Source organism: Hetaerina americana, unplaced genomic scaffold, assembly GCF_022747635.1.
Source record: "Hetaerina americana unplaced genomic scaffold, ioHetAmer1.1.p SCAF_1, whole genome shotgun sequence".
Taxonomy (NCBI): domain Eukaryota; kingdom Metazoa; phylum Arthropoda; class Insecta; order Odonata; family Calopterygidae; genus Hetaerina; species Hetaerina americana.
In genome coordinates this window covers 26,366,490-26,379,451 of record NW_027286069.1, presented here as the reverse complement: position 1 = coordinate 26,379,451, position 12,962 = coordinate 26,366,490, and the positions used below count along the sequence as shown (strand labels likewise).

The 12,962-nt window shown below is 32.5% G+C and overlaps 1 protein-coding gene across 2 annotated transcripts in view; it reads left to right on the top strand.

The window, feature by feature from the left end:
* The window catches only part of sws (patatin like phospholipase domain containing sws), an 82,776-nt gene that overhangs the window by 35,246 nt on the left and 34,568 nt on the right, over positions 1 to 12,962 (top strand). For both annotated transcript variants that reach the window (XM_071586814.1, XM_071586804.1), the window contains exons 20-21: positions 1,887 to 2,006; positions 4,503 to 4,689. In XM_071586814.1, the coding sequence (XP_071442915.1) occupies positions 1,887 to 2,006; positions 4,503 to 4,689 (307 nt within the window). The remainder of the gene's footprint in view (positions 1 to 1,886; positions 2,007 to 4,502; positions 4,690 to 12,962) is intronic.

Sequence of the window (12,962 nt, the reverse complement as noted above, 5' to 3'; positions counted from 1 at the left end):
CACAGCTGAGAAACGGTCACTGACCTCCCACATTCCCTAACATTCAATGTAAATAGACCTAAAATCTAGGTCTTCACCCTCTTTATTTAGTGCTTGCTTGATGAACATTCTGTCAGTTCTCTAAATGATTCTCATTGCAAAATTAAGCATTGGCTCTTCTTTTCTTCAGTCATTCTGAATGAAGCATGCAATGATTATTTATGCAAGTAAATGTTTTGAGTTCCGAAAGAAAAACCTTTCCTAGTTGATTAATTATCATTAGCTATCTACACAGAAGTGGTACAGGAACAAGAATGAATGGAAAAGGAATCTCTCTTGCTGGGACCTAAAGATTATGCTCATTGAATAACCTGTTGTCTGATATTTGGTACTTCAGTAATTTATGGTTGAATTTTAATTATTCAACGATTTACTTTCTTTTGTAAATCTAAAAAAACCCACATAAATTAAGCAGTTCATTGGTGCAGCATCTTTATGGTAGTACAAGTCATATACTGTTCATTATAAGGTCAATCTAATATCAGGTACATTAAATATCACTCTTTTCCTAATTAATTAAGTAAATTTTATGAGGCTTAAATTATATTTTACTATTTTTTATTTATTGTCCATTATTATTGTGAAGTAAATGAGTTAAGGGATGTATTCCTTTCTCTTAAAGATGATAGCTTTAGCTTTTAAGAAAATTCATTGAAGGGAGTAATAAGGACATCCTGAGTGTGAATATACTTTTCTAGAATAAAATGAAATATTTTCCAATTAGTGCACTTAATTGATAAAACTTATACATACGAGGGTCATCCGGAAAGTAGTACCCGTTCGTGAAATAAAGACACAAAAGTAAATATTAACAAACATAAAAAATTTTATTTGAAAGAGGATACTTTAAACTACTTCTCAACATAATCTCCAAGCAAATTAAGGCATTTGTCATAACGTGTGACAAGTTTCTGTATTCCTGCTGCATAGTCCTTCGCCGCCAGCTCATTGAGATACGCGAGGGACCCATCTTGCACAAATTTTTGCATAATGCAGATGGTGTTTAACAATTTCATGAACAATTGTTCGAGAAACATTGGGAAAATGCTCACAGATGTCATCAATTGTGACGCGCCGATCGTTCCTCACGAATTCGTCAACTGAGCTCACCAGTTGGTCTGTAATGACAGACGGTCTCCCCGAACGCTCATCGTCGTGTGTGTTCCCCCTCCCCATGTTGAAGTTGCGACACCACCGCCGAACAGACGACTCGTCCATTACATTGTCTCCATACACCTCCTTTAATTGGCGATGAATATCACATGGGCGAACGTTTCTTGCATTGAGGAATTTAATCACTGCCCTCACTTCACAACTGGCGGCGTTCTCAATTTTTTTAAACATTGTAAACAATCACAGAAACAACACAGGCAATGCTAGCGTCACGCAACTTGGCTCAGAGAAGGCAGACAAGCCACTGAAGCTATCTGACCTCGTCCAGCGGCTACTCGCGTCGTCAGCACTTCATGCGGCACGAACGGGTACTACTTTCCGGATGACCCTCGTACTTGTGTGCGTCTTTTTATGCAATTGCATTTGTTACAAATTCATAGTATCCCCTTAATTTTAAAATCAATTTCTCCTCAACTCTGTAAGGGCAAGCAATATTAAACCTGAGGACTGCCCATGTCTTTATTTTCATATTGGACTCTCTCATGTGTTAACAACGAGTTGTTTTGTTGTGTTTTCAGGTAATGGGATGTATATACAGGTTTAGGCATGAAAAAGAAAAATCATAAGGCAGTAAAGAATTTTCACTATATAAGTGAATTGTGAATTATTTTATGTCTATTACTATGCATGATATGTAATTTTTCTTTCATCTAATCAACTTGTGTAACTTACAGGAAGCAGGAATACCAATAGACATGGTTGGAGGTGTAAGCATTGGGGCATTTATGGGAGCATTGTGGTGCATGGAGAAAAATATCACCACTGTGACTCAGAAAGCCAGAGAGTGGTCTAAGGTAAGTTTTCTGGAGCACTTTATATGTCTCTTATCAAAGATCGTGGGCAACCTTACTTGGGCCTATTAAATTGGTACCAGTATTTTTGCTTCAGCAAATGTTGCTGTTAGAGACTCTTCACTATGACTGTAATAATTATGATAAATAATAATGCTTTATTTTTCAAAATGGTCAAAAGACATAGAAATTATCAGCATTGAACCATATATGATGTATAGATACAAGGAAAATACGAGAAATAGGAAAATAAGCACAGATACAATGAGATACTAAACAATAATACTGGTACTGATGGCTGAGTATTTGTTTTTCATCAAAGAACTCATCCACACTATGATACAACTTGATTTGTAACAGATTTTACCCTTTCATTTTAAAAGTGGGGGGGAAAAATAGATTTAATTGACTTTGGACGTGATTTGTAAATTTGGGAAGCTGAATGGTGAGAACCTTGCATAAAACAGGTTAAGTTTTGACCATTTAGATGAATATTCTCTCTGCTTTAGGTTATGTAATTATGGTAGGTAGTATTTGTCACAACCAGAGAAATATTGTTTTTACAAAACAGAGCAGTGGAGGATATACAAGGGAGAAGAAAGACTTTAAGATGCTTAAATAAGGGCCTACCTGTAGATCTTCTGGATACCCGGCCCGGTTGATTGTAATCACCGTGTAGAATTTCAGATGAGGTACACCTTGTGCAAGTCTGAATATTTTAAGTATGCCAAAGAGTCTTGTGCAGATGAGAGGGAGATGCCTCAGCTTGAAGAAGAATATCTGTTTTTGCATAAATTAATGATCATTGCTCATTCTCCTCTGGGTGCATAAAAAACCATTAAAAAACAAAATTAAGATAATATTATATTTTATGTATAAAATTTTTTGGTCAAAAGTCTATCTTTGAGGACTATAATTATTCTGTAAGTGCTAGTGCCAAAGACTAGGGTTTTTATTTCTAGTAAAAAAGTAATTTTTCCCATTCGTAGTATTCATCATTCAACTCATAATGGAATGAAGAAGAATTTTGGATTGGTTGACCTAGAGTTATATCATTTATTAATTTTAAAACTGGTAATACTCAGATTTTAAGAGTAGTTTTTAACACTTACTTATAAAGGCAGTATTAGAACTCAGTTTAGGTATTAGAAATCGGTTAAAAGCATATCATTAACTGTACAACATGTTATGGATTTTTCATTCTAATATATATCTGAGGGCTGTTCAATGAGGAGTGATCATACATTTTTCATTTGCATAATTTATTGTGCAAACATTTAATTCTTGTCATATTTTGAGCTTAATGGGTAGTTATATGTGGTAAAAGTTTGGTTGATTTTTAGTGGCCACCTCACAACCACTTATTGGTTTGTTGTCTGTGACATCTAAATTTGGCCAAACATCGCCAGGCTGTTGCCAGCTGGAGAGCTGGGAGGAGGTATTCAGTAAGTAAAAATTCACAACACTTGTGAATCAGTGGAAACAGACTCAGACCCAGTGGAAACCCATCAGGCTATCTTGAAATCATGAGTTTAAATGCTGTGTGTGATTCTTACATGTTCCACCCTTAATATAGTTATAAATAGATAAATATATACTAATTATCATGGCTTAATTGATTGAGCAGTAGGAAAGCATCTTCTGCTCTTTGGCATTGGTATCTTGTCTTGTCAAAACAATTGGTTGGGTTTATACTCTTTAGTGCCTAGCAAACTCCGAGGATCGATATAACCACTTGAATTGAGAATTTCTAATTATAAATAGTTTTGCTGCTATTGTTGCTTCCATACTACATTTCTAATTACAAATAGTGCTTTGGAGCTTTGGGCATGGCAGATGTGACTCTTTTGATTTGACTATTGAGAAAAATGATAATACTGAACAACAGGATGTTCACAGTTAAAGTTAATTTTACAGGAAGGCAAGTTTTTTTTTTAGGTTATCATAATAGATTAAGCTTGGCTACATCATTTTAATCCTTGGAGTAAACAGCATGGCTCTGTGTGTGTAAGGCATCAGCAAAATCTCATGCACATCCAAAACCGAAAGAGGCATAGTGCTGGTTTGTGCTGGGAAAGTTATGATTTAATCAATTTTTGGTATTCAGGGAATGGTGTACCAGCACATCCAACTGCAAATGTGGTATACAATAGGAATGTGGTAAAAGTTCTCTAAGGCCATATCAATCGCATAAGGCCACATTTTAGAATGATAAGTTGAAACCTGCACAACAATAATGCACAACTTCTCATCAAAAATGTTATCACTGAATATCTAGAGACAATCCTGTGTGAAGTGTGTTCCTGATTTCACTATAGTCCAGACTTAGCCCCATGTGACTTTTTCCCGTTTCCCAATCTAAAAAAACTCCTTTTTATGTATTAAGCGAACTATTTAAAAAATAATTTTTTTCACAATAGTCTATTTAAATCAATATTTCATGATCACTCTCCCTTGAATTGCCCTTATAATTCATATTTGCTGATTCCATTTCCTTAGAAAATGACTCAGTGGTGGCGACAAATAATGGATTTGACATATCCAGTAACTTCAATGTTTTCTGGAAGAGGCTTCAATCAAACTATTCAAGGTACATTTGGAGATACCCATCTTGAGGACCTATGGCTGCCTTACTTCACTGTGACCACTGACATTTCAGCATCAAGTATGAGAATTCATACGCATGGTAAGTGATAACCCAGTCTTATTATCTAATTCTCTCTAAAACTTGTCATCACATATTATTGAGAGATAGGCAATCACTTTTGTTACCTTGAATGCTTTATTCAACATAAGTTAATGCAGTGGAGCTTAATATTATACCCAACTAGTCTGACTTACAATAATTATGCGTGGCAAAACTTAAAATTTATTAAATTTATGTGCATGGAAGTGATGTGAATTTTGAGGATTAAATATTTAACTATGAGCATTATTATTGTTTTGAATTGAGGTGATAAAATGAAACTTGCACTGAATTCTGCTTACCCTAAAGTATTCTATATTCTGTACTTAATTATGTACTTAAGGGCTAATTGTGGGCATGCTTAAAATTAATGCTTCTATTTGAATGTGGATCAAGCTAGGTCTCACCTACTGATCCTTTATAGTGATTTATGGTAGTCAGCTAAAATATATATTGGCATCGCAGGTAATTCCTGTTATGATGTCACTTGTTAAGAATATTGCATATACAAGAAGAATATAATATTTATAAAATAATGTAATTTAATATAAAGACTTAGTCTTTTTATTAAAAATTGCTGAACAGAAAAAATCTGAAGTCATTGTGCTTTAAATCAGTGAAATAAATCATGGTTAAATAAATTTTTAAAACAATGAAATAATCATCTATTGTTATAGTTTGTTTGTTCCATGCAGATAGATCCATAAATAGATTTATTACCTACCTTAGCCACTCATAATGACCAATGGTTGTACTAAAAACCAAGGTCTCCATATGGTGATGCCACTGGTTTCCTTGGATTACTCAAATAATGAATAAAGGAGACTGTTGTGAGACATTGATTTGCATAGCAGTCGCGTAGTACGAGGGTTTATTGGTTCCTGTCTCTCTTTAAAGCACCAACTCTTGGTGTGTTAATGGCACCCAAATTACTGGGATGCTATTTATTTGTTCTCAGTAGTATTTACTCTTTAGGTCAACAAATCATTATTTGCCCTATGTCTATCAAGTATTGTCCATATAAACAGTATTTTTTTCATTTTATCCCATCAGACAATAACATAAGTGCAGTTAGGTAGTTTTCCAATTGACAACTTCTTTTAACTGCCTTATTTTGTAGCTTATAAAGCACATAGACATTAGATGATCCATAATTTTGATGGCATATTACTGCAGATATTGTTTATAATGGAATTGAAAGGTGAAGCATCACCGAATGATGCCAGCAAAAATGGTGGCATGATATTAACTGAGGTATACAAAAAAGCACTCAGCAAAGCATCAGTGGGGCATTTACTGCGGAAATTATTGCAAAGATTTCATCTAATTTAAATTCTTCATCATCATCTCTGGCAACTCATGTATTCAAGGCTGGTTGTGAATGGTCCCTGACAAAAATTTTGTGTTAAGTTTCACATCCAATTCTTCTTCCAAAGAAACTGCGGGAGATGCCGCAACAGTAACTTTTAACGGAGTCATCCACTTCATGTGCATTTCAATACAACAATTTCAGAATGTAAAAATCATTCGCCTTGAAAGACGAATGATTTTTACACTCTGAAATTGTTGCATCCAATTCTTCTCTTTTGCCATATTCTATTTCCTTCTTCAGTTCCTCAATCTTTAATTGTTATTTCCTCAGTGATTAAATGCCATCTTTAAAATTTATTTCTCTTATTTCCTGTCCTTCACTTTGTTAATATTCTCCCTTCTACTGTGACTTTTGACATTCAGCTCCCTCTCAACATTTCCTGCACCCACTGCCTTTGTCAAATTTCAGGTAGTAAACCCTTCTTTTATCCCACCATATTTAAAACTTCATAAAAAATTAGTTTTTCCCTCGATTCAATATACTTTCTCAATTCTTCTCCATACCCATCTCAAAAGCCTCTAAACTCAGCTTCTCCTCTTGCCTCAAAGACTAGAAATTGTATAGACGTGGTGCTTTGTTCCATATGAAAATCTCCATTAATGTTTTATTTATAGCATAAAAGAGTACTTATCATCCATTCACTTCTTTTCACAAGTATCTTTCTGACCAATTCAATTATTCTCCTATTTTCTCTACTACCACTCCTAGTTTCCTAAAAAAATCTCTGAAAATGTGAACTACTCCACATGATCGAGTGTTCCCCTCAAAGGTTAAACTTTGCATTTTTTACTTAATGAGGATTTCATTACTCTAGTTTTGTTGTGATTAATCTTCATGCCATACTATTTACCCTAGTCCTGGAGACCACTCAACAAAGCTATAAATCCCTTGGCTGTATTAGTAGCTATTGCTTGATAATCTACAAACCTGGGTGAAGCATAAAGAAAGAATCAAAGACTCTGTGTTACCCCATGAACATGGAAGTTTCCTATAGAAATGCAAAGTCTCTGATTCTTTCTTTGCGCTTTACAAATGGATTTCCACAAAGTATTGGCCTAAACCATCCATCTCTCAAACCTGGACTTATCATCACCTCACCAACCATTTGTAATCCACTCTGAAGTTCTTCCCCTTAAAATTTCCTCTACCTGCAAGTTAAAGAGCACCAACCATAGTAGGCAGCCCTGTCTGACTCCGTGGCTCTTCCTGATTCATCATCATAGCCAAACTAGTGCCATCTGATCCATTAATAGGTTTTTAATAAGCTGCATATCCCTCCATTTCGCTTCTTTATATCAAAATACGTACATTCTCTCATTTTCCTCAACTCAGGTGAATGTCTTCTTGAATTCTGCAAAGCACTCATTGTTTAAAGTGCATCTCTCTTTCATTTTTCTCATTGATTGAGACCATGTATCTACCTCTTTCTCAATACCCAAACTGACTGTAGTCTAGGTAGTGATTTGCACCAGTTTCCAACCTCTCATCAGTGATTCTTAGTACAACCTTGTTTAAATTATAGGATAGTCTGTTATCAAACAACTATGAAACTTAGTTCCCTCATTTATTTCAGGATCAATCTACCTCCTTGAATTTTAATTCCCTTTCTGAAGCATGAAATGAGGGTATAATTTTCATCTTTAGCTAAGAGGCAAGGTGTGTAAATGTTATAGATGGGGTAAAAATATCTGAGTAATGAAAAATGCATGGAAACAGGGGTATTTATTTTAAAACAGAAGTGGTCTTATTTTACAGTATGTTACTAATCATGGTAATTAAAATTGCTGCATACTTATGTATACATGAAAATGAGCGCAAAGAAAACCCTTAGCCTGTTAAAGTGAAGAAAGGAATGACGTTATTTCACCCATCTTCTCTCCTTGTTTGTTTCATATGCTGATGTCACTCAATTTTGTACCTAAACACTCTTACATTTAAAAATGTGAATGTAATGGGTGCATAATTTGCAGTTCTTCAATCCCTCCTACCTCTTCATGCCCTCTTAATGGCATGGACATTGGCATTGCAAATTGCTATGCATGAATGAGATGTTTCGGCCATGTACAAGTACTTGTATTATTACATTCATTTTCATCATGACATTATATTTCATTTCATTCAGGTTCTATGCTTTAGATATTTACTGACATAAGCTATTTGTTGTTATTATGATTGGTATAAATACCTATTTTAGCCTTGACACGTTCTCAAGGGATCAAATAATTCAGCATTGAAATGTTAATGCCAGCCTTTTTAGCCTAAGAATGCATGCTAAATATAATATATGTTTGATAACTAAATGATTGATTCACAAATTAAGCTTAAGCTTGCTTATACTAGCAATGAAAAAATTTATCTGAAACATCTTGATTAGAAACCAATTTGCCTTGTAACAACTAATCAGATACATACCCTCTAGCACTGGCATGTTATATGATGGAATATATACCCTCACATTTCACTTAACAATGTCCTTGGGTAAGAATTAACCATAAATACCTTGTCTCAGCAATATTGAATAGGAGCATTATTATTAATTTGGCAAATTTTTTTTCCTCTTTATAGAATATTTACGCCCATAAAATTAAAGCCTGTAAATGTACTTACCATTAGCTTATTACTCAAAGTTTATTATTTTCTTGAGCTCTAATTGTCTAATTATTTGAAATATAATAGAAAACTCATTATTATGATGCCAACTGGACTGAAAAACAAGGTGGCCACCAAAAATTGTAAAACAATGAAAGTTGAAAATTTACCAATGAATTTTTTTAAACTGAAAGAATGAAGTATCCATGGTATTTATATTCACTTCTGTAATTTGACTGCCGTGATCCCTCAGTCATATTCTCTAATTTTGAGGTGGCCAAGGAGTGATCCTTATTTTCTCCTGCAAACACATCATGGAATGGTCTACTAAAGGCTATAGGATGTGATCTTCTAAAATTTTGTTCCAAGCTTTCATTGCTTTTAATAGTTGTCAGCATTGTTTACCTGTGTCAGTTCAGGATTGAATTGCAATAGTGTCACAGCTCATCAAAGTTACAATATGAAATTTCTCTTCTAACAAGTAACATGACTGAGAGGTGATCACACTATTCAAGATGTCTTTCGTGACAGCATTCTAACGTTTATATTTTTGTCACTATCTTGTGTTAATGCTCAGAGCTGCTTATTATTGTATATTATATTGTTTTCCATGGACCACCTTTACAACGTCCATAATACTGTTTACATTATTATCCGTGAGAATTACAAAAACTCTATTTCTAGCCATCATCAAATATTGCTTTTAAGATCATAGAGTGCAATCAATGCCTATTGTGCATAACTAATTTAATCACCCATACCCGAGAAAAGCATTTCAATATGTTTCATTTTTGCAAATCATTTCTGATTCAAAAATGCTACTTGTTTCCAGCAAAATAAATTCATATGTGAACCAAATTTAGTGTAATACATAAATATGTAATAATGTAATCACATGCATAGTAGGTGAAACTATGTAGGCATAATTACCTATTAAGGCTTGATTGGAAGCATTTCTCATTTTGATCATAACAAACTGATCACAAGTGACAACCATAAGTTGCTTTATGTATGAGGTGTATATGATGTGATGACATAGTTCTTATTGCCTAGAAAATAGAGTGAAAAAATGTAGTTAATGACTTTGGTCCGTTGTTTTTGGTGCTATTTTCTCATATTTCCGATTATGTATCCCTGAAGACTTTGTGGGGTGTCCATACTATGTACATATAATTATCTCACCATACTACAGGAGTACAATTGACTCCTGAGCATAATTTTGGAGGGAATATCTAAATTCATTTTATTTGCATGTTTTTCATAGAATGTAACCTTTAATGTTACTCCACAGAATATTGTATTTAGGTTGTTGCTCATATGATTTTTTCATCATAATAATTAAATTCCTGAATTCAGTGAACAAAGAGGAATGAAAGTAAAGTTAACCAGCATATTAACATTTTTTCAACTATTCATTTGTGAATTATTCATGCCACAATACTCAGAACATTTTGGCAACACTTGCTCAATTCTCAGTACTGGCAGTATTAAGGTATCACAGTATTGAATGTTCCATCCCTAATGTTTACCATTTAGCGCATAATGTATCACATTTTTAGAACAAAATGTTAGAATCACTATGCTTATATATTGGTTTCATTTCATAAAATAGTGCATATAATGGTTTTTACAGTACTTAAATTATGATAGACATTCCTTCCCTCTCCAGATTTCAAAACCATTCTGTGCAATTTCATTAAAAAGCAAGACAGGTTGCACAGTTAATATTAGTATGCTGAGAGCCTATTGGTCATCCTTCTTAATTATAGATACAATAGAACTGAAGAGATGCCAAAAACTTAGAAACAAGTACTCACTTTTTACAATAATGATAATCTATTCGTTCATGACATAAAGGTATCCATGTGGAATAAGTACTAGCACCAGTGTATAATATAATTAATTGTATGTCATATATAATGCTTACTTAACTTGATGTAATTCCTTCGTCGTGGAAAGAAATCACTGAACAATTCTATTTCCTCAAACAAAAAGTTTTCTAAACAAATTGAGTAATTGATGCTTGATGGGCAGAATTCGAACATAATAGTAGCATTTGGTAATTCTAATTAATTAATTTATGAGCACAATTCTAAGCACAGTTATAATTATACAAGTTAAATATAAATGAGTTAACTGTGTAATTAAAATGTAGAAGTTGACTGTTTTCCTTTTAACCATTGTTTATGTAGTAATTGATAGTTACATGTAAGAAATAAGTATCTTAATTAACCTTTAAAGTGAACCTGGGCACGATAATTGTATATTAAAATTGTTCTTGTGGAATAAAAATAAGTAAATGGGTTGATAATAAATAAGTAAATAGATCAAAGATTATTCAATGAGTATGAGCATGGGAAGGAAGGAGAACTGGTATATGGGAGAGGAAACTTATTTTAATAATTTATTTTTTTTGCATGCACTAATCCCACACATATTTTATGGATTAGTTTTTATGATGAATTAAGATAGTTAATTGAAACACCTTTTTAAAATATTTTAATTTTAAAACCTTGGAAAAATTGTTATTTAAAATCTCCATAGGTTATCATCATAATTGTATAATTTAGACTCTTAGGTTTAATCTGATTATTTTGAATATTATGGCGAGCAGATTGAAGGTAATGTGTCCTAATATATAGGTGTGACATTCAAGGTAATTATGTCTTTATAAATAGCTCATTCAAAAATTATCTTTATTCTTAAAAGTAAAAGCAAGTTCTCCTTATAAGTGAAATATATTTAATGATTTTACAGTGCAAAATTCTTGCACTGTCTTTGAAAATTTCCACTAAAATTCAAGTGTTTTTTAAAGGATAACTATGTGTTTTATATTGACTTATTTCTATTCAGGTGGAGGACCTCTTATAATTTCTTTGTTCACCAACATATACATATCATTATTATTAGGCTTTACATGCAGCAACACGCTTCAATTTAATTTGTATTTACAGGAATCTTATGTTAGAAAATTTGCATGCATAGCTAGATAACCTGTTGTACCCCTAACCTGTCTGCTAGTTTATAAAAGCTGTGCCTATTTCCTCTGTGGAAAGCCCTTTGTAGTAGGTATGAATAAAGAATTTCAGTTTCACCATTTAAGGCCTCTTGTGTATGAATTCAAGTTGTGCGTTGGTAGTTTCTTCTTACACTGGAATCTACCAAAGCCCATCATTTATCTCAGATGGTAAACCACAGAAATTATTACACTTAATTGTAGTCATTGGCAATTGCAATTTGCCGTCAATATGAATAATTAATTTTCATTAAATGTTATTTGTGTTTTTTACGATCTTTATTGTGTAGTGGATGAATGTTAATTTTACTATAGATATAAAATAATAATAATACACCTATTATTTTGATATTTTGTGATTGTTCATTCCTACCATTAGTATTTAAATGCATATCTTGATTGAAGAGTATAGAGCTAGGTGAAAATTGAAAGTTAACTTTGTCGTGTAAATTTTGGTTAACATGGAATGGATAACAACATCTTATATACACATGCATCATATGTAATATGTTGGACTACAACATATATATATATATATATATATATATATATATATATATATATATATATATATATATATATATATATATATATATATATATATATATATATATATATATATATATATATATATATATATATATATATATAAAATGATAATGCTCATTTGTCTTCCTTTTGTGTACTATTAAAGTTTTAAAAATTCATTGTATTGCAACCTTGTGTACATTTTAATGATAGTCTTACTTTATACTGTTCCTTGGTGCACAACTTATGTATTGATTAATCTAAACACATACACAAAACCTGATAATATAAGTTTCATACTCCATATTTATATTTGGTTGACAATAGATACTTTATCTTACTTTCACCACCATTTTTGTACTCATTAAAAACCTAATTTAATTATTATCATGCAAAATATTTTACAATATCTCCTTCCTTTTTTATTTTATTTTCTGCATATAACAATTTTATTGTAGCATTGAATGATAAAGTTCATCTCTATTTAAATGGGACTTTCTCATTGTTGTGGACTAAATATTTACCAATAAAACTTCCTGTGAATTTCAATATTCCGTTAAGTGTTTTATCTGCGTAAGATAACAGCCATATGCAAAGCTGAGATTGTGTTATGTCAGTGGTAAAAAAGCATTAGTTTATTTAACAGAATATTATTCTAGGCATAAATTTTTGTGTATATTTAAGCACGTGCTAATAATAAATTAATGCATTTCGTATTACCTCATTGCTGTTTGTGAATGATGATTTAATATTTGTATATGTGGCTAC